This window comes from Thalia democratica, chromosome 2 (genome assembly GCF_965202585.1).
Source record: "Thalia democratica chromosome 2, ktThaDemo2.hap1.1, whole genome shotgun sequence".
NCBI lineage: Eukaryota > Metazoa > Chordata > Thaliacea > Salpida > Salpidae > Thalia > Thalia democratica.
The window spans coordinates 30,183,771-30,203,776 of record NC_139166.1 but is presented as its reverse complement, the minus strand read 5'-3'; the positions used below and the strand labels follow the sequence as shown (position 1 = coordinate 30,203,776).

The window sequence follows — 20,006 nt, the reverse complement described above, 5'->3', positions numbered from 1 at the left end:
GGAACAAACGTTATTTAGTATTCAGAACTCTTAAACTTTTGAATTTAAACCCTTCCTTAAACCATTATTACCTAAAAAAATTCCAAGCTTTGTTCTATTCCACTTTAACCAAACAAGTTAAAAATTTTTTTATAAAACTAATAACACGTAGAGTAGAACCTAAATCACCCGTAAGTTAAATGTAAGCTACTTAATTGATTAAAAGCACTGTACATAACAAGAAGACCAAAACAAATACCAAACCAACGATAGATACAACATAAATAAAAGCCAATTATCTTGTTAGTTATAAATTACATTATTCATCTTAACATTATAATTATATGTGGTTTTTAAATTCTATTAATAACAAAACTTTTTTTAATAGATCTTTTATGCTTAATAAAAAATGTTTTATTAAATGCAAGTTTTAATTTATTTTTGATTAAAAAATTGTATTTAAGTTGAAGCTGTTGTTTTTATTAGATATTAAAAACAAAAAGGTTTAAAAATAATAATATGCAATTTTGTTTATTTTAAAAGCTAAATATTTGTTAATTTGAAGCTTAGTATTTTAGAAAAGCTAAATGAAACGTTCTGACAGTCTTAAAATTTTATTCCAATTAATTTTTGCATTGACTCATAAGTACTAAACTACTACTTTCACAAAAGCTGCTTAAAAAGTCCTTTGAAAAATAAACTTGCAGTTTCCAATTCTGCTAAAGAATAAAGTGTTATTGTGGTATGAAGAAAACTAGTTAATATTTTACATTTTATAAACTTTACTTAACAAATCTGTTTACTGACACAACTCTTTTTTCTGCAATCTAACTACTTTATTAGGTTTTTAGCAACATTTTTCGTACATGTTTTTAAAAAGTTAATAGTTGTTATTAACTTATCGACATTAATAAAACTCGTGTTTATCTTTATAACTATTGTTTACGAATAATGGTGAGTTTTATTATTTTTTGGGACTTTCTGAAAAATCGAGAGAGATCGAGCTGTTTTTTAAGTTGAACATTTACTATACGATGTATAGTTATTAGAAAGCATCCGATACAACGAGCTTAAGCAAAATTAGTAGGTTAATAGTAATACATTAAGACTGTTTGTTGACCGAAAAAGAAACTCAGTTACCCAGTTCTGTTGCTACTTAGTTATTAGTTTAAGTTTAAACGATACTTTAATTTAAGTTTATTACTATTAACACGGTGTTCAAATTTATAGACTAAATAAGTTATCTACTAAGAAAAAAAGTGTTTTTCTTATCTGTCAGTATTGCTTGCAGCGCTGATAATTTTTATAACATTTTGAAGTCGCATCAAGACTGAAAATTTTACTGTATAAGTAATAAAAAAAAATTAATAAGTTCATGCTAACCCAGTATATGTGCTTTGTAAAAGCCATAATTGTGAAAGCCCTATTACTAATCAGTTTTCATTTTTAAAATGAAAATAATTCTTCAAAATATTTTATGAAATTTTTAAATCTTATTTAAATGTAGAATATATAGAAAGAATAGTACTCAAAAGCTTCCTAATTTCCCCATTGTTATTTATTTTCTAAGACATATATTTGTTTTAAATTTTCTTTAGTTTACTTGGATTAGTTAATATCATGTTAGCTTGACACACACCTTAGAATGCATTTTTAATAAGTTGAACAGTGCTCTTTAATGATAAAACTTACAGAGTTGTCAAACAATCAGGATAGTCAAGATAACTCTGGAAAGTTTAAAATTTTTAAAGAAACTCAGGATGACTCAGGCCTGTTTTTTTTATGAAATAAACTAGAACAGTTTTAAGTTTAAAAAAAATCTTAGTCTAGTTTTTTTCATGGTCTTAAGTGAAAATTTGTTGTTTTAATTTCAATATTTTGACATTTTATAACCAATTTTGTTTAAAAACTAAGTTTTTGTAAGTTTTGAAAAAAGTTAGTTTTAAAGAATATTTAATTAAATAATAATTTTAGAATTCTTAAGTTATTTTAAAAACCTCAGGATGACTTAAAACAGTTAAAAGTCACTCAGGATACTGTTTTTGACTCAAAGAGTGGAAACCTTGCTCAACTAAACCTCTGATTAAGCTACTTGATAATTTTTATGTATTTAGTAATATTTAGAAGTTATTAAAGTAAAATTTTCTTAGTAAAGTTGCTCTTAATAAATTCATATAATGATTTTTATACTTGAAAGCATTAATATATATAAAGATAATATAAAGAAATATATTTAGTTTTAAGTAAGTAAAGACATATCCCACAAACTTAAAGTTATGTAATTTTTATTTTATTTTTATTTCATAATTTTAGTAAACTCATTTTAAAATCTTCACTATAAATAAGTAATCATTTCAATTCAGCTATGTTTTATTGATTGATTAGTACACTACTCTGATGTCATTTAAGTTTTCATTGAAATTAAAAAGAATATTATTTGGTTTAAAATAATTAAACTCTAATAGGGCTTATATCTTAGTTGATAACTCAATAACCAAAAGATTTTTTTGTGCACCAGATCCTAGGACCAAATATTTTGTGCGCACTTGTGTCTTAAATTGTTTTATATTATAATTTTTTGTAATACAATGTTGTTTTATTATTAAACATAGATAACATATGCATAACATTACATTGATAACATAGGCAGGGTAATACACTTTTTTACAATATAATTTAATACTTTGACCATTTGTATACTTCCTCTACACAACTTTAGTAGCTCAGAAAATAAGAGTTTATCTTGAATAACTATGTTCTAGTGTTTAACAAACAATAAAAAATAAAGAATAAGATTAAAAATAAGGTAATGTATATTGAAACAATGTTTTATACTTCAGCTAATAAAGAATAAGTTCAAATTATTATTGTTGAATAAAATAAATAAATCATAGAACTCTGTCTGTTATTAGAAATACAATAATGAAAAAAAAAAATTCTAACTAATCTCTCAGTTTTTCTCGTAAGTTGTAGCCTGATGGTGTAAGTGTCCTAAAGACAACTTTGAAAACTCTCTTAGTAAAATATTGTAAGATCAAAATCATGGCCAAAATATATACCAAAAAAATCCTGATAATTTTGAATCAATTGCCTGAATAAAAAAACAAATTAAACTTGTTTGGATTTTTTTAACTTAAAAGAAAGTCAGCCATAAAAAATTAGCAGACCATACCTTTGTATTTAGATTTTCTATTTGAATACGATTATATATCAACTGAGGATCTTATTTGATTTATTTTTAACAAGTGAAACATTGTTTTGACAGTAGAATTTAAAAATTTGTATACAAAAATAATAATATCTCTAAAGTTCTATAAAACAGGGTGGCCACTAAACCTGGAATCCTTATAAATCCTTAAATTTTAAAATTTAGGCTAAAAAAACCTGGAATTTGAGAAGTTTTGAAAGAAAACCTGAAAAAACCTATGAATTTGAACAAAAACCTGGAATAACCTGGAGTTTTAAACAATTTTACCTTTTTTTAAGCAGTGAAATTTTGATTTGACACAAAGTATTTATCATATAGATAATTTTTTTGTCATTATCAATTTTTTATATTAAATAGCAGATTTAAAGTAGCTTAGCACTGTTTCAATACCTTTAAATACATATTTTTACTTAAAACTTAATTTTAAATTAAAATCAAACCCTAAAGCGAGTGTTTTCAAAAAACTTAAAGAAGTTTCTCAAAAATCAGTGGCCAGCCTGATGAAAATATTCTTTAAAAACTGACTTGATTATTTAAAAACTGATTTAAACTTCTAAACTTGAATATAAAAGGCATAGTAAGTTTTTGTAAAAAAAATCTTACTTATGGCCTTCAACACTAGGTAGGACTGATTTTTTTAAGTTTTATTACAATTTAATTATGTATATAATTTCTAGTATTACTAGTATTTCTAGTATTACTAGTAATGCAAAATTTGATAAATCATTAAAGCCAAAAGGATAGTTTTCAACAGTCACTTTACAAATATTAAAACATAGGCTCTTAAGTAAAAGTTTTAATTATAAAATATTAGTCAGTTTTTTTTAAGAGTTAAAATTTCTATTTACATTTAAGATAAATTCATTTTTGCAAGAAGTTACTTATACAAGGTTGTACCACACTTTTTTCATTTTCATATTTCTTGGAAATAAAAATACTCAATACTAGGGGTAGGGAGTACAGCACATTTTTTTGGTCATATTGTAAAATTCATATGAGTCCATATGATTTGGATGTGGTTTTGCTTCTTTAAAAAGAATCTTAAAAAAAAAATTTTTGCAAAAAAAGGTATGCCTCCCAAAAAACTAGTTTCAACCTCAAAATTCACATATTTTTTGATTTTTTGACTTAAACGGTAATAAAATCACTTTTAAATGTCCTAGACTAATAACTTATATCTTAAATGTAAGCTTATAGTTGTTGACATAGATTTAAAAACATAACTGCTTTTGATCTATTATGGTGTCATAATCACCCTAAATATGCAAATTTAGTCTGTAAAATTGTGCTTTTTGGTAAAAGATTTTTGGTAGTGATTTTTATAAAGAAAATTTATTGTAAAACAAAACTTTCCTTTAGAAATTTAGGTGATGTGGTATTTATATTAGCGGGATATTTGATGTCATAGTTCATTTAGCTTTTAAGTGTTTAAAAACCCTTAAATAATATTCAACCAGCATTATAACGAATTAACAAAATATTAAAAAGTTTTGATTTATTATAGCAGGGGTTGGCAGCCTTTAATAAGTAGCGGGCCAATTTGTTTAACTAAAATTTGCTCGCAGGCTGCATTATACAGAAAAAAGTCTTTGTGGGTTGCAGTTATTAGAAAATTATTACAAAAAGTTATTACAAAATTAGTTATTACAAAAATAATATTTTAAACCAAAAAATTAGACAAACAAGCTATAAAAGAGCACTAGTAATGCATAATTACTTAAATTAAACCCTAGTTGCAAGTTTTTACCGCCAAAACTTTTTTTTTCTATTGTTTTAAAAAAGTTTGTTTTTAGCTAAAATGTACCTTAAGGGCCACAGATTTTGTCTTTGAGGGCCGCATTTGGCAGGCAAGCCGCAGTTTGCCAACCCCTGTATAATAGGTAAGATATTGTTGTATGGCATTAATGATTGCAAAATAAAGACTTTTACAAAGAAATAAAGAACATTGCAAAATAAAACTAACATTGTACTGAATAATTTAATATTAACACTTAACATTATTGCAAAATAACTGATACATTTAAAAATTTTAGTATAAAAAAACTGTCACATGATTTATAAAATCTAATGGACTATTTGTTTGAAATAATTAAGTAAACATAATACTCTTAAAGATAAAAAAAACTATCATTTAACTTTCTGTAAAAGCCATCTGTTCTACTAAAAAATCTATCTGGATATGGTTTCTTAGTGAAAAAAAACCTTACATTAGAAACATTCCATTCCCCTTCAATTTTACAATCAAGAAAATAATCTATATGCAAGTTCAGCAAATCACGTTTAGGTGGGTGTTTTCACTTCAAGTTATTTCCATCTTGAACTTTCATGAGGTGGTCCATTTTGTAAGTTCCATCATCATATTTACCTCCACAAGTAGTAATATACCATGTGTCTGATGATCCTTCACTAATTAATGTGGCATAATAATGCCCTACCAAACTATCTTCATTTTTTCTTTCTGTATATTGGGGGAAGAAGCCACTACAATTAATGCTGCACCATTGTTTGTTGGTAATGTACTGTACACAGAGACTGAGAGCATTCATCATCTTCTGCAACAAGAGCATATACATTTAGATGTCTTTCCTTGTGGGTATTACCATTTACTTTGAAAAGTTCTGGATAACCCATCTTGATCAAAATGAAGTTATTGTTTGTCCTGAGTTAATTTACTTTAGAGAGTCACACAAGTACTTATTAAAGTAAATGGTAATACCCACGAGGGTAATTAACCTTTTTTGGATATATATTTTTGATTTTTCTTAAGAAACCAAAAACAAATCAGAATCATATGGACTCATAACTCCAGTAAACATCACCCATATACTCCCAACCCCTATATACACTTTTTGTTGAGCTAGAGACCTCAAATTTTTAGGAAATGTTTTTTGCAATATTTAGAAAAACTTTAATAACAAGTTCTATTAAAAGTTTAAGCAAAAGCAGGAGAAAACTTAACATTTTGTTTGATTTGTTCAAAAAATTAAATAAGATAATAAAAAGTTAAGCATTTTTTTTTTAAATAAAAGTTAGACTTAATAAAAGTGAAAAATTATGCTAAAAATTGTAGGAGGATATTTTATTTTTATTTAATACAATTTTGTTATATTTTTTTTGTAAAGTAGTGTTTTTATACCTTTTAGTTATCGGATTCCATAAAGGTCCAAAATTTAGTCTTTTTTCAAAAGTTAGTTTGAATTTTAATAAGCAGCAACTGGTGCTCAAGGCCATTGGGGAGAAGAGGGCAAATCCCTTTTTTTGAAATTTAGTCTTATTTCTTCACATCATAAGCTAAGATACTAGTTGTATCATACTGTTTTTAAAAATTCAAAGAAACTTTAGCTATAAGTGATCAAAGATAGAAAATTCAATAGCTTCTTTATGGGAGGCCTAAACTAAAAAGATTAAAATAGGCTGTTTCACTAAAACTTATCTCCTCCTTCAGTTTTTGAGCTATATTTTTAAAATTTTCAGTCCAATCTTAAATAAATTTTGAACAACTTCTAAAATACAAATTTTTGATTTTCTTGAACTAATATTTTTTATAATTTTTTTTTTTTTGATCATAATTTTTATTTTTTCTAAATCCACTTCTGAAAAGTTGTTTGTAATACTAAAAAGAATATTTCCTAAAAGTTATAAGTAAATTGCTTTAAAATTGAAGTAGGAGATAATTAACAAATGATTTTTTTTAAGTTAAGAGGAAATTTGCAATAATTATTCAAAGCTCCATACAGTTGTATGAGATTTTTTTAAACTAGTTATATCTCAAAAATTAATTTAAAATTTTTGTTCTTTATAAAGTATTTTATGGTCTTTACTTAAAACTTTTAAATAAGAGCTAAAAATAATTAAAACAAATACCCCCTTGTCCTTAATTAATTAAAATAAGACTAAAAAAATATTTTACCTCTTCAGACTCTTACAATGATATTGTAAAATAATACAGTGAATAGTTCAGGATGAAAACTTAAAAGTTTTTAAAAATGAAAATAACTTAAATTTATGTGGAAGTCTGATATGTTATAACCAAATAAATCTTAAAAAATTAGTAATTTAAATATTCTTCAAAAGCTACTAGCATTTGTACAAACTAGTTTTTGGCATCAGTGGTCTTCCTCTTGAGTTGGCACTTTTGGGTTTTGTTCAAAGTGTAAACTCAATTGGAAGACCACTGTCTCCCTATGGTTTGTTTACTTTTAGGGTCATAAAAGGGGTTTACTTGGTTTTTTTTTTTACAAGTTTATCTTATTTTGTACAGTAGCTATCAGATATTTTTAACCTTACAAAAAAGTTCAAAGTAGCTGTAAAGATCCCTGTTGGTGACCTCAGCAAAAATATATCTCATCCCTTATTTTTAACCAATCTTCTTCAAATTTTACAATAAGTCTTCTACTAATATTTAATTATTTTCAATACTCAAAATTTTTTGATAAAAAATAAAAAATAAATATTTTCCTTTATTTTGTCTTAAAGTTTTTAACTATTTAAAAAATTCCAACATTCAAAGTATTATTTAACCTTACACCATTCAAAATATATAGGGAATGTTTCCTATAAATTTAAGGTCTCTAGCTAAAAAAATTAAAAAAATGATATAATTTTACTAAATTTTAAAATTTCCTAGTAAACTAATAATGAAAAATTTGTAGTCCATACGTGAAAATTTTTACAAAAATTGCAATATCTCAAAGGTTAACATAGTTATTAAATTTTATTAAAACTAGCTAGTAGTTTATTTATTAAGTTTTTATTTAAGTTTTAATATATTAATTAAATAAATGTTGTACCCCCATATGGCTTATATATAAAGATATTGTATTAAGAATCTGATAGATTATAGTTTGATTGACAATAGTAAGAAACAAATAATATAATAACAATAGTATAACTTAAATTTATGTGGAAGTCTGATATGTTATAACCAAATAAATCTTAAAAAATTAGTAATTTAAATATTCTTCAAAAGCTACTAGCATTTGTACAAACTAGTTTTTGGCATCAGTGGTCTTCCTCTTGAGTTGGCACTTTTGGGTTTTGTTCAAAGTGTAAACTCAATTGGAAGACCACTGTCTCCCTATGGTTTGTTTACTTTTAGGGTCATAAAAGGGGTTTACTTGGTTTTTTTTTTTACAAGTTTATCTTATTTTGTACAGTAGCTATCAGATATTTTTAACCTTACAAAAAAGTTCAAAGTAGCTGTAAAGATCCCTGTTGGTGACCTCAGCAAAAATATATCTCATCCCTTATTTTTAACCAATCTTCTTCAAATTTTACAATAAGTCTTCTACTAATATTTAATTATTTTCAATACTCAAAATTTTTTGATAAAAAATAAAAAATAAATATTTTCCTTTATTTTGTCTTAAAGTTTTTAACTATTTAAAAAATTCCAACATTCAAAGTATTATTTAACCTTACACCATTCAAAATATATAGGGAATGTTTCCTATAAATTTAAGGTCTCTAGCTAAAAAAATTAAAAAAATGATATAATTTTACTAAATTTTAAAATTTCCTAGTAAACTAATAATGAAAAATTTGTAGTCCATACGTGAAAATTTTTACAAAAATTGCAATATCTCAAAGGTTAACATAGTTATTAAATTTTATTAAAACTAGCTAGTAGTTTATTTATTAAGTTTTTATTTAAGTTTTAATATATTAATTAAATAAATGTTGTACCCCCATATGGCTTATATATAAAGATATTGTATTAAGAATCTGATAGATTATAGTTTGATTGACAATAGTAAGAAACAAAAACAAGTAATTAAAAAGTTTTAAATTTCTGAAAATAATCTGTTTCCTATTCAGTAAAAAATAAATAAAAAAAACTATGTCAATTCATACTACAATCGACATAGAACAAAATGCTAAAGGATATGGGTACAAAACAGTTTTTAAAGGAAAAATATTTGACAGTCAAGTGAAAGTAATAACTGTTCATGACAACTTGAAGAATGATCAACAAATGGCAAACTTCCAAAAATTTTGTGAGGTTATGATCCTTTTCTGCCCTAACATTGAACAATTGAACCTTTGCACCACAGATTTAATGAGCAAAAAACTACAAGCTGTTGCCCTCCATCTCCAGGATCATGACATAACAATGAATGTAGAATTTGTTAAAAATGTCAATAGACCCATGGTTAAGTGTGATTGTGGCTATGTATTCATGATGAATAAAGGTTTAGACTACTTTCAAGATGTTGACAAGTACTCATTAGGATACCATGATTTGGAACTAAGACCCTGTAAAAAAAGTACAATTCAAATTTTTAAGGCATAGAAAGTAATAAAAGTGATATATGCTATGTTTGCAACAGTAAAATGTTATGCTTACTGTTTCTTTAAATTTTCTAAAAATTGTAAGTAAAGTAAAAAGTACAATACTTAAAAGTACTATATAAGTAATATGCTTCTCCGTATTTAACAAAAATTGCTTATTTAAAAGTCCATTTTTATTAGTTAATTTTTTTTTTGAATAATAGCTGACATTTTTTTTTATTGTTGGATTGGTTGTTTCAGGGTTGCCAAAAAACCTGGAATTTGACAATTTAGGCTAAAAAACTGAAATTTTAAACAATTTTTACATGTTAGGTAGTAAAATTTCAATTTGACACAAAAAATCTATTATATAGATATTTTTTTTTGTTATCATCAAAATTTTTTTACTAAGAAATACATTTAAAGAAGCATTAAAATATATTTTTAATGACGTTATACTATTTAACCTTGTTTTCTACCTTAAACTTAATTTTAAACTAAAAATAGACCCAAAACATATACTTTCAAAAACCCGAAAGAAATATTGAAAACCTAAAGAAAATTTGCCAAAAATAATTGGCAACCCTGTTGTTTTACTGAGCTGTTTCTACTTAGCAATGAATATTCTTGACCCATTGGAAATGTAAATAAGCTGAACATAAAATGCTAGTATATTCATTAGTGTTCCTGGGGTTTTTCAATCAATTACTAAAAACTGAACAATATGATTTAATTATATTAACAATAGACCTGCTAATATAAATTTTGAAGGTCTTGTGATTTAAAACACTACTAACAATAAAAAATTGGTAAATATATTAAGCTACTTACTGAACTTTTAATCTATATGTTTCTTGTAGTTTGTAATAAACATGTAAAATAAAGTAGTTCTAAAATATTTTAGGATTTTGTAAAAATTTGAAATGTTCAGAAATCAATATGATAATGATGTGACTACATGGAGCCCACAAGGAAGAATTCATCAGATTGAATATGCCATGGAGGCTGTAAAGCAAGGTTCAGCTACAATTGGACTGAAATCTAAAACACACGCTGTTTTAGTTGCATTGAAAAGAGCACAGTCTGAGCTTGTTGAACATCAAAAAAAAATTGAAAAAATTTCTAATCACATAGCCATTTCAATTTCAGGTCTTACCTCTGATGCTAGGTCGCTAGGTAAGTTTATGAGGACAGAAACTATGCACCATAAATTTTTGTATGACTCAGATATTGCAGTGAGTGAGCTTGTTGGTGTTGTAGGTGATAAATTACAAACTCCTACTCAAAGGTATGGACGCAGGCCATTTGGAGTAGGAATATTAGTTGCTGGTGTTGATGAAAAAGGACCTCATGTTTTCCAGACTTGTCCATCTGCTAATTACTACGCATGCAAAGCAATGTCTATTGGTAGTAGGTCACAGAGTGCTAGAACATATCTTGAAAGAAACATGGATAAATTCTTAGACTGCAATAAGCAAGAGCTTATAAAGCATGGACTGCTTGCTCTTAGAGAAACTTTGACTAGCGAGCAGCAGTTGGATGTAAAGAACACATCTATTGCTGTTGTTGGTATGAATGAGAATGGCAAGGCTTTGTGTGAGGTTTTCGAAGGTGAAGCAACTGATGCTTATTTGCAACTTATTGAACAACCTGTTGCACAAGCTGATGCATCTGAAGAACCAGCAGAAGCTATGGAAGAATAAAACTGTAAATTCACGTGTTATATTAAAAAATGGTAAACTGTAAAAATGGTTCATAAACATTCTTAAAATTACAATTTAGTTATATAATATAAAACTTGTATATCTCATTCACATTTTCAAGATAGATATATTTTTGCAAAAATTGAAATATTTTAATTATTCTGTTGCATTTAGGATAAAAGTAGACTTAATTTTTATTTACTTTATTTTTTATTGTTATTTAGTTACAGATTATAAAAGTAGTTGTAGAAATCAAAAGTCAAACATCTATAAAACTACAAGTTAGTTTATTTTTATTTATAATTTTTTTACATTGTGTTATTTGTTTTTAAACATTTAAGAATATTATTTGCACGCTATGTTTTTATTTATTTTCTAAGTATAGTTTAAACCAAATAAAGAAAAACAATCTCGGTTGAGACACAAAAACAGGGTTTCCCAAACTGGGCCAAGTTGGGGGCCATTACAGAAATTTAGGGCGCAATGAGCAGCAAAGGGGGGCCATGTGGTTATAATATGAAATTTACACTAGATCAAGGTTTCCTAAACTTTTATTCAAAAGACCCCTTTAAAGAAATTAAAAAAGCTTTGGCTCCTCAAACAAAATTTATCAAAATCTACCATTAATACTGCAAAAGACCTTTCATTGTGCTCTTTATCATCAACTCCACAATATCTAGGGTGAATTTCAGTTACAGGACAATTCAATTTGGACAACTCAAATTCCGACAATTCAAATTCTTAAAAAAATATTTAAAAGAATATATCTCAAAAAACAAAATAAATTTGATAAAATTCAAAAATATGTATGTAGATCTTATTAAAATCAACCAGCCATTTTTATTTTCTGCTAAATTTCAAAAATTTTTTAAGATATTTTAAATATACTAAAATTAACTATGCATTTTACTCTATTTAAGCCATATCCTAAAAAATATTAAATATTTTGCAAAAAGAAAAAAATGGCTTGTAGATCTTAAAATAACCTGCATATATATATTTTTTATGTTTGACAAATATACATTAATTTTTAACTTTGGCCCTTCCAACTTTTTTTAAGAATTTGAATTGTTTGAATTTAAATAATTGTGCACCCATGCATTTCAAATTATGGCTTCACGGCTTTACCTTTTACTGCTTGTGGCCCCCTAAATTTACTAATTTTTTTCCATAAAATCTAGTATAAAAAGTTTCAAAATTACCATTAAAACCACTAAGGTCTTTTTTTTTTGCTTATCATCATTCAGCTCCAGAATATCTAGTGTAAGTTTCAAATTATGGCCTTGTGGCATCCCCTGGCTCGTAACCCCTTTAATTTTTTCCATATTGTCTAGTATAAGTTTCAAAATTACCATTTAATCCGCCTAAGGTTTTTTTGATCTTTATATCATCAACTCCAGAATATCTAGTGTAAGTTTCAAATTATGATCACATTTCCTTCCCTTTGCTGCTCATGGCCCTTAAGGGAGCCACTTTGCCAGTTTGGGAAACCCAGCACTAGATATTCTGGAGTTATTGATGAAGAGCAATTAAAAAAGGTTTTAGTCGGTTTTTATGGTAGTCTTGAAACTTATACTAGATGTTATGGGAAAAAATTAGGGGGTCAACTAATCTTAAGTGTTGATGAAGTTAGGACTGAAATAATGTTAATTAAAAAAGTTGAAATTAACTTTTTTTATTAATACAATCAATTCTGGCCTTTTAGCTTGTACTGCTAAAATTATTTTGTCAAGTTCATAGTACTTATTACTTAATTACAAATTTTGATATTTGTTTTTTGTATCTTGAGCTTTAAAAAGAGCTAAAAGCAAAGTGTTACAGTACTAATGCTGTTATATTAGTCAAAATGACAAATTAAGTTTTAATTCACATGTGCTATGAATTGATCACAATTTAAAAGAAGCTTTTTATATTTTTTGCAGGCATTGTTTCTGCAAGTAATTATAAGTTTCAGCTCTGCAGTTTGTAACTAAAAGTTAATACATAATTTTATGTAGTTTTATGGTAAAAAAAAAAAATGTTAGCTTTACCCAGAAAATCATACTGACTTACCTAGTATTTAAGTAATTCGTTTTTTATTGCTTTAAATAGTGACAACCCCCAATAAGTTGATAAGAGTTAATACAACAAAACATAAGTTAAAAATACATAAAATTTTTAATTTAGTCTGTAAGAGTAAAAATCTTAATTTTAAGCTTTTTACATTTAAATCATATTAAAAATTATATTCTACAGTTGTTAACAATCTCTAACAAATCTTACATTCATAGTTGTGATGAAGTAGAGTTATATACAAGCTTAAGGTATTCACAAACGCTGCTAAATAAGTAAACATTTTTTTGTCTTTCTCTGTATACTTTAGCTGACTCTTAATAGTTTTAAGAAAATCTATTACGTAATTATTTTAATTTAATAGTTATAATTATAGTTATAATAGTTATTTTTTAAGAAAATCATGTACCAAAATATATTTTTTAAAGTATTATTTCATGGTTTAAATTTGTCAATTTTATAGTACTCAAGCTCCATAATTATTTAAGTTAACCTCCTTGCATCTACCACCATGTAATTAAACATTTTTTTAATTAGAAACTTAGCTGAATTGTATAGCCTAATATTCCAAAATAAAAATTTTGTTTACAAAATAGTAAACAAAGGCTTTTAAATTTTATTAATGATTGTTACATTTAGTTATTGATTTAAACTTGGTGTTGTTTATGATGAATGTAACGTATTTGTATATTTTAAATGAAAAAAAAAGTAATAATAATAATAATGTACTAATATGCACAATATATTACAGAATATAGAAAATGCTTGAGAAAAATAATTAAATCATAAAACAGGGTTCGTGCGCGTCAGGCTAAATCAGTCTAAGTCAGGCTAAATCAGTTTTTTGAAAAAAGTTGAAAAACGTCAGGCTAAGTCAGTTTTTTTATTTAAAAATTTGAGAATCTCAGTTTTTCTCAGTTCAAATGCTTAAAAATGTTTGTAAAAAAAAAAGAAATATTTTTAAGATCAGATTGAGATGTGAATTTATTTCTAAATAAAGATTTAGTTATTAAAGACAAAATCAGTCCGTATTTGTAAAAATAAATGCTGAAAACCTTTTTGTTGAATCTCTAAAAATCACCCTTTTCATAATTTAGTCTTATTTTATCGAGTTGTAACTAAGCTATATGGGTTGCTTTTTGCAGATTTTTAAAGCTCAAAATATTTTTGAGATCAAGCTGGTTGAAGTCGGAGACTACAATAGTACTAATCAAAACCCCCAAATACCTAAAATGACTTCTAAAGGGGATTTTCCTTACTTTGAAAAAATGTCAGGCTAAATTAGTCTTAGTCAGGCTAAATGAAAAAAAATTCGCGCACGAACCCTGATAAAAAAGCCATAGATTTAGAAAAAATCCCAAACTAGCCCTAGTGTGTGGCTTCACTGTTTTTAAAAATAAATCATTACATTATTCCTTTTTTATTATTCTTGTTGTATAGATATGTAAGCTTGATGAACAGTATTATTTTACGGGTGCACGGCTATTAAAATTCGGACAATTAAAATTCTGACAATTCAAATTCTTAAAAATAATTGAAACGACCACAAATTAAAAAGTAATGTATATTTGTCGAAAATAAAAATCACATAATTAAATCATATTAATATCTACAGGCAGTTTTTTTTTCTTTTTGCAAATAATTAAATATTTTTTGAGATATGGCTTTAATAAAGTAAAAAAAAAAACATTGTTATTTTAAGTAATTTTAAACTATATTGAAAAATATTTTAGATTTTGCAAAAAAGAAAAAAGTGGCTTGTAGATATTAATAAGATCTACATATGTATTACTTTTTTAAATTTGTACTACTTTTTGAGGTATTGTCTTTTAAACATTTTTTTAAGAATTTGAATTGTCACAATTTGATTTGTCCGAATTTGAATTGTCATGTAACCTTATTTTACAGTTTCTTTCTTATTACTTACTTACAGTTTTATAAAAAAATCATGCTAGTTTTTGTCCCACAGACTAGATTTTTTGTTTCAACGAGTTGCAATCTGTTTAAAGATATATGTTGAAGTAGTACAAACTAAATGTTTTCTTAAGTTTGTATAAAATGTTAGCTATTGTTGTTTAAAAACAGTAATATAATTAAACTAAATATTTTTTATTAAGTTAATTTAAGCTGTTTAAATTTTCAACTCTTAGCCTAAAAAGTTAGTAATTAACTAAAGTAATAGTTGTTTATGTATTGTATGTTATATAATTAGATATTTTTTAAGAAAATTGAGAGATATAATAAAATTCAAAGCAATAAACTGAAGCAGTAAAAACTAAAGTGTGTTCTATTTAACAATATAATGGGTTGGTATATTTAAAAAAGTAAGTCTGGTAAGAATTTAGGTTTTATCTAAACCTTAAAAAAAATTCTACAAGATTCAAAAAGTTCAGGTTATATTCTGTTATATAGTTAGATTTAAAGTTTGTACTATGAAAGACTTTTCGAGTACTTTGAACTTAAAAAGTAGTAAGTTTTAAATTTATGGTTATTTTATTAAAAGCTGACTGAAATAAGTTAACTGTCTTATTTGTTCTACTAAGTTTTTCGACTTTGTAGACTGAAGCGTAAGAAGGAATATTAAAATAAATAGGAAAATATAAATTTAAGAACTTAACTTTTGTTGTTGACCAGTCAGATTTAATTGAAACACCTGGACATATAGATTTTTTTATATAGTAATATGTTGCTCTAAATAACTCAGATTATGTAGATCACTTAATTTGTTATATATGTTATTTCTTTATCAGAAATAACTTGAATACTCACCAAATAGTTAAAACTATATTAAATCAAAGTAAAATAATTTTTTGGAAGTAAAACTTTGTATTTAAGAATTTTTACCTGAAACATAAAAAAAAACTTAAAAATTAAAAACTCTGATTAAATTGATGTGAAAACTGATTTTTAAATTCAAGTAAAGCGAGTACAAGTGAAAACTTCAAAAATATTAAGTTTGTAAAAGACCTGACAACTTGACTAAATTACAAAATCAAGTGTTTTAATTTTTTAGATATGGACGATTTAAGTGACTCAAGCATCAACCAGCAGCGAATTCTGAACGTGCAAAATTGCTTTGGCAGTTCTGGTATTCCGTTGATGAAAAAAGGAAGAGTGCTGGTCGGAGAGGGAGTTCTCACTAAACTGTGCAGAAAGAAACCTAAACAGCGGCAGTTCTTTCTTTTCAATGATCTTTTAATCTACGGTACTGTAGTCGTAAGCGGGAAGATTTACAACAAACAGCACGTTTTGGAAATGGCTACAATTCATGTTTGATTTTAGATGTGTAGATTTTTACTTCTATAATTTTGTTATTAAATAATACATACTGCAATAATAGCAATAAATAAAGTTTATATGAACATAAATGTTCGTTTAACTATTCAAAATTTAAAGTTAATCGTTTGCTAATAAAGATCCCAGAAAAACAAGTTCACTGGAATATGTAAAAATAATAATAACAAATTTAAACAGTACTCTTTCTTTCTTAAACTATCTTATGTTTCAAGTTAACACACTTCAACGAAGCTCTATAAAAAATAAATACAGTAAAGAAAGAATAGAAGCTGAAGTAGGTGTGTATATGTGTTTATTGAAAATAAGATCAAGTACTATAAATTATTTTAGCTAAATGGTAAATAATAGATACAACATATGATGTTAAATCCAACTGTTTTGCATTTTAATTTATTTTATCATAATTTAGATTTTAATAATTACAAGTATTATATATTTTTACAACTGTCGGATTTACCATCATATATTGTATCTATTATTAACCATTAATCTTAAGTTACTTGTAGTACTTATTTATTAAATTTCAAGATATTTTAAAGCATACTCAGTTTCGATTATTGCATCTAGGTTCTTATAATTGTTCTATTATATACTTTTTTATTAACGTTTTGATTTAGATACTTCACCCAAAAAAAATTAAACTGTAACATACTTACATTCAAACGTAGGATAAAGATTTAATTAGTGTTTCATAAGTAATGATTATTTGTATTTATTCTTCTTTTTTGTTTTAGCACTGTTTTTCATGACTATCATATATCTTTCTAGATTTTTGAAAAATAAGCACTGGAAAGGTCAATGACCGAAACTGAGTCTGCTTTAAAATATTTTGAAAGAATTTAATAAGTATTATTTCTCCTCTAGAAATTAAGATCTTTTTATTAGTTTTTGAAAAATAAGAACATATAATATAATTTATAGTACTTAAATTTATTTTTAATAAATACGTGTATACACCTACTTTTGCTTCTATTCCTACCTTACAGTATATATTTTTATAGAGCTCCGTTGAAGTGTGTTAACACACTGAAACATGTGTTAGTTTGATAAATAAAGTGCTGTTTAAAATTGTTATTATTAAATGTTCGTTGAGTTATTGCGCTAAATTTTTTGGGAAACGAGTTTAGATAGTTTTTGCGAAGAAAGAACACAATTAGGAAGTATAAATTATCCAACTGATATTTTGCAATACGAGCTGTTTTCTAAAAGCTTTTTCTATTTGGGTAAACTATTCCATCCATATTATTTACCAAATTTTTACACACATCTTTATCAGCCGAAACCTCAAATTTAAGTTTTTCTTAATATATAACTGGAGAGTTTAATAATAGAAAAATTGATAGAAAATAATTGAAACAAAGCTCTTATTAGATTTCAAAGTTGAATTTAAATTAACTGTGAAGTTGGAATGAGATTGTTTATAAAGATTTTAAAAGTTCTAGGAGAAAATTGTTTTTAATTTTTAGTTTTTTATTGTCTTATTTGCATTTTCATGAGCCAATGATTAAATCTTATAATCTTTACAACTTGACCAAACAGTTTGATTTTAAAGGTCTAAAAAGCAAATGAAAGTTAATATCAAAATCTGCAAAATTAAATCGACTACAATAAGAAAACGTATACCCTTCTACCTTAAATGTTAAATGATATGAATAACAATAATATAAATTACAATTTTTTAACTAATTAGTTGTTTGACAGTCAGTTCAGTTGAAATTGTTACATAAATATAAACACAGGTGGAAGATATACCTGAAAGCCAAGTGAGATCCGATTCCGAGTTTCGTTACGGTTGGCTGGTCACGTCGCCGAGCAAATCGTTTGCTGTTTACGCGGAAACGCGCGCTGAGAAGAACGACTGGCTCACTCACATGCAGGGGTGCATCGGTAAGCTGAGGGAAGTGGAAGAGGCGAATTTTGAACGAGCGCCGACGTGGGTGCCTGACTCGGAAGCGAAGGATTGCATGAGATGCCTGCGGGTGAAGTTCACCGCGCTGCAGAGAAAGCACCACTGCAGGAAGTGCGGAATCGTCGTGTGCGGCGGGTGCAGCAGCAACAAGATGCTTCTGAAAGAACAATCCAACAAGCCTCTGAGAGTTTGTGACTCCTGCTTTGAAAGCGATTAGTAGTTTGTTAAACTGTGGTCGCAAATTGAGTTCATTTTGGATTTTTTTTAAGCTTTATGATGTGCTCTACAATTTTCACGTGGTTTAAAAATTTGTTGAATATAAGTCATTTGTTATACACTCTGACATCCAATTCTAATTTTTATAGCCTTTTATACTCATGTTATTTGTTTTTATTTTTAAACACTCTTATTGTATTGTTTGGATACTTAACACTTTTCAAAACAAAATTAACATATTTAACATAAGATTGTTAATTTAAATTAAGTAAACATATTTTATAAATAAAAAATCTGAATTTTCATAACAATATAGTGAGTAATTATTCTTAAGAAAATAGGGATCTTGTGTCTTTGTTATATATTATTTTAGTTATAAAAAGTATACTTTGGTTCAAATAATAAATATTATACCCAGGTTCTTATTTTCAAAAATGTTTAATTAATGTTTTTGTTTACTATAGTTTTTAGCTATTTTCAAATTAAGAAATTAGAATCAAGTGCATTCCATTTATTTTCTTTATTGCATCTGTTCTTTTTCAGGTTTCAAGTATATTTTGCACAGGTTTTTATATTCTATGAGGCTTTATTGTTGCAAATCACATTTCACTTACCTTTGAAAAATAAAAGTTTTACGTGAAATTTTTCCATATGCCTCAATAAGTCCTGTTGTTATTTATTTTTACTTTAAAACAAGAAACAGGGTTGCCACTTTACCTGGAAACTTGGAAAAACCTGGAATTTGACAATTAAAGCGAAATTAAACATGGAAAAACCTGGAATTTTAATAATTTTCACATTCAGTGGTAAAAATTTAATTTGACTCAATAAATCTATCACATAATTAAAAAGATTTGTCATCATCAAAAAATTTTATTATAAACAAACAGACTTAAAGTAGCTTTACAGTATCTTTTCAATGTTTTTATACTATTAAACACAGTTTCTTACCTTAAACTTAACCTTAAACTAAAAATAGACCCAAAAATGTGTAGTTTTAAAAACCTGGAAGAATATTATAAAACCTGGAAAAAATTTTGAAAAAAACTAGTGGAAACCCTGAAGAAATATCAACGACTTAACTTACTTAAATGAGTTCTTAATATTTTAGTTCTTGAAGGTTTTTTAATAACTAAAGTATGATTTCATGAAAACTGTAAATAAGTAAATTTAAGTCTATTGTGAAAATTAAGTGTTTTCAAATTTTTTATACGCTTTTGTTGAAAAGTTTATATTTATATACATACAAGACCTGTTCTTTTTATAAGAAACTACTTTAGTATTGATAATTTATATAAAGAGTTTTCCTGATAAAAATTTTATAAATACGCGTTTTTTCTATTGTTGAAGATTATATAATTACATTGTGAAA

General features: G+C 26.0%; 3 protein-coding genes across 3 annotated transcripts; all 3 read left to right on the top strand.

The window, feature by feature from the left end:
- The first annotated feature begins 9,026 nt into the window (after positions 1 to 9,026).
- LOC145828528 (MIT domain-containing protein 1-like) lies at positions 9,027 to 9,479 on the top strand. The gene has a single exon (XM_082936284.1). The coding sequence runs from the start codon at positions 9,027 to 9,029 to the stop codon at positions 9,477 to 9,479; it is 453 nt and encodes a 150-aa protein (XP_082792410.1).
- Positions 9,480 to 10,365: 886 nt separating this feature from the next.
- LOC145830080 (proteasome subunit alpha type-1-like) lies at positions 10,366 to 11,384 on the top strand. Its single transcript, XM_082937969.1, has one exon. The coding sequence runs from the start codon at positions 10,381 to 10,383 to the stop codon at positions 11,158 to 11,160; it is 780 nt and encodes a 259-aa protein (XP_082794095.1). The 5' UTR covers positions 10,366 to 10,380; the 3' UTR covers positions 11,161 to 11,384.
- LOC145830081 (pleckstrin homology domain-containing family F member 2-like) lies at positions 11,336 to 18,843 on the top strand. Its single transcript, XM_082937970.1, has 3 exons — positions 11,336 to 11,441; positions 16,226 to 16,482; positions 18,249 to 18,843. Exons 2-3 carry the CDS (start codon positions 16,228 to 16,230, stop codon positions 18,633 to 18,635), a joined length of 642 nt encoding a protein of 213 aa, XP_082794096.1. The 5' UTR covers positions 11,336 to 11,441; positions 16,226 to 16,227; the 3' UTR covers positions 18,636 to 18,843.
- Positions 18,844 to 20,006: the final 1,163 nt, after the last annotated feature.

Bases quoted from the DNA above. Each gene is read 5' to 3' on its own strand.
- LOC145828528 (XM_082936284.1), top strand. From the start codon at position 9,027: ATGTCAATTCATACTACAATCGACATAGAACAAAATGCTAAAGGATAT.
- LOC145830080 (XM_082937969.1), top strand. From the start codon at position 10,381: ATGTTCAGAAATCAATATGATAATGATGTGACTACATGGAGCCCACAA.
- LOC145830081 (XM_082937970.1), top strand. From the start codon at position 16,228: ATGGACGATTTAAGTGACTCAAGCATCAACCAGCAGCGAATTCTGAAC. The intron at 16,483-18,248 runs GTTTGATTTTAG...ATATAAACACAG, and splicing joins TGGAAATGGCTACAATTCAT to GTGGAAGATATACCTGAAAG.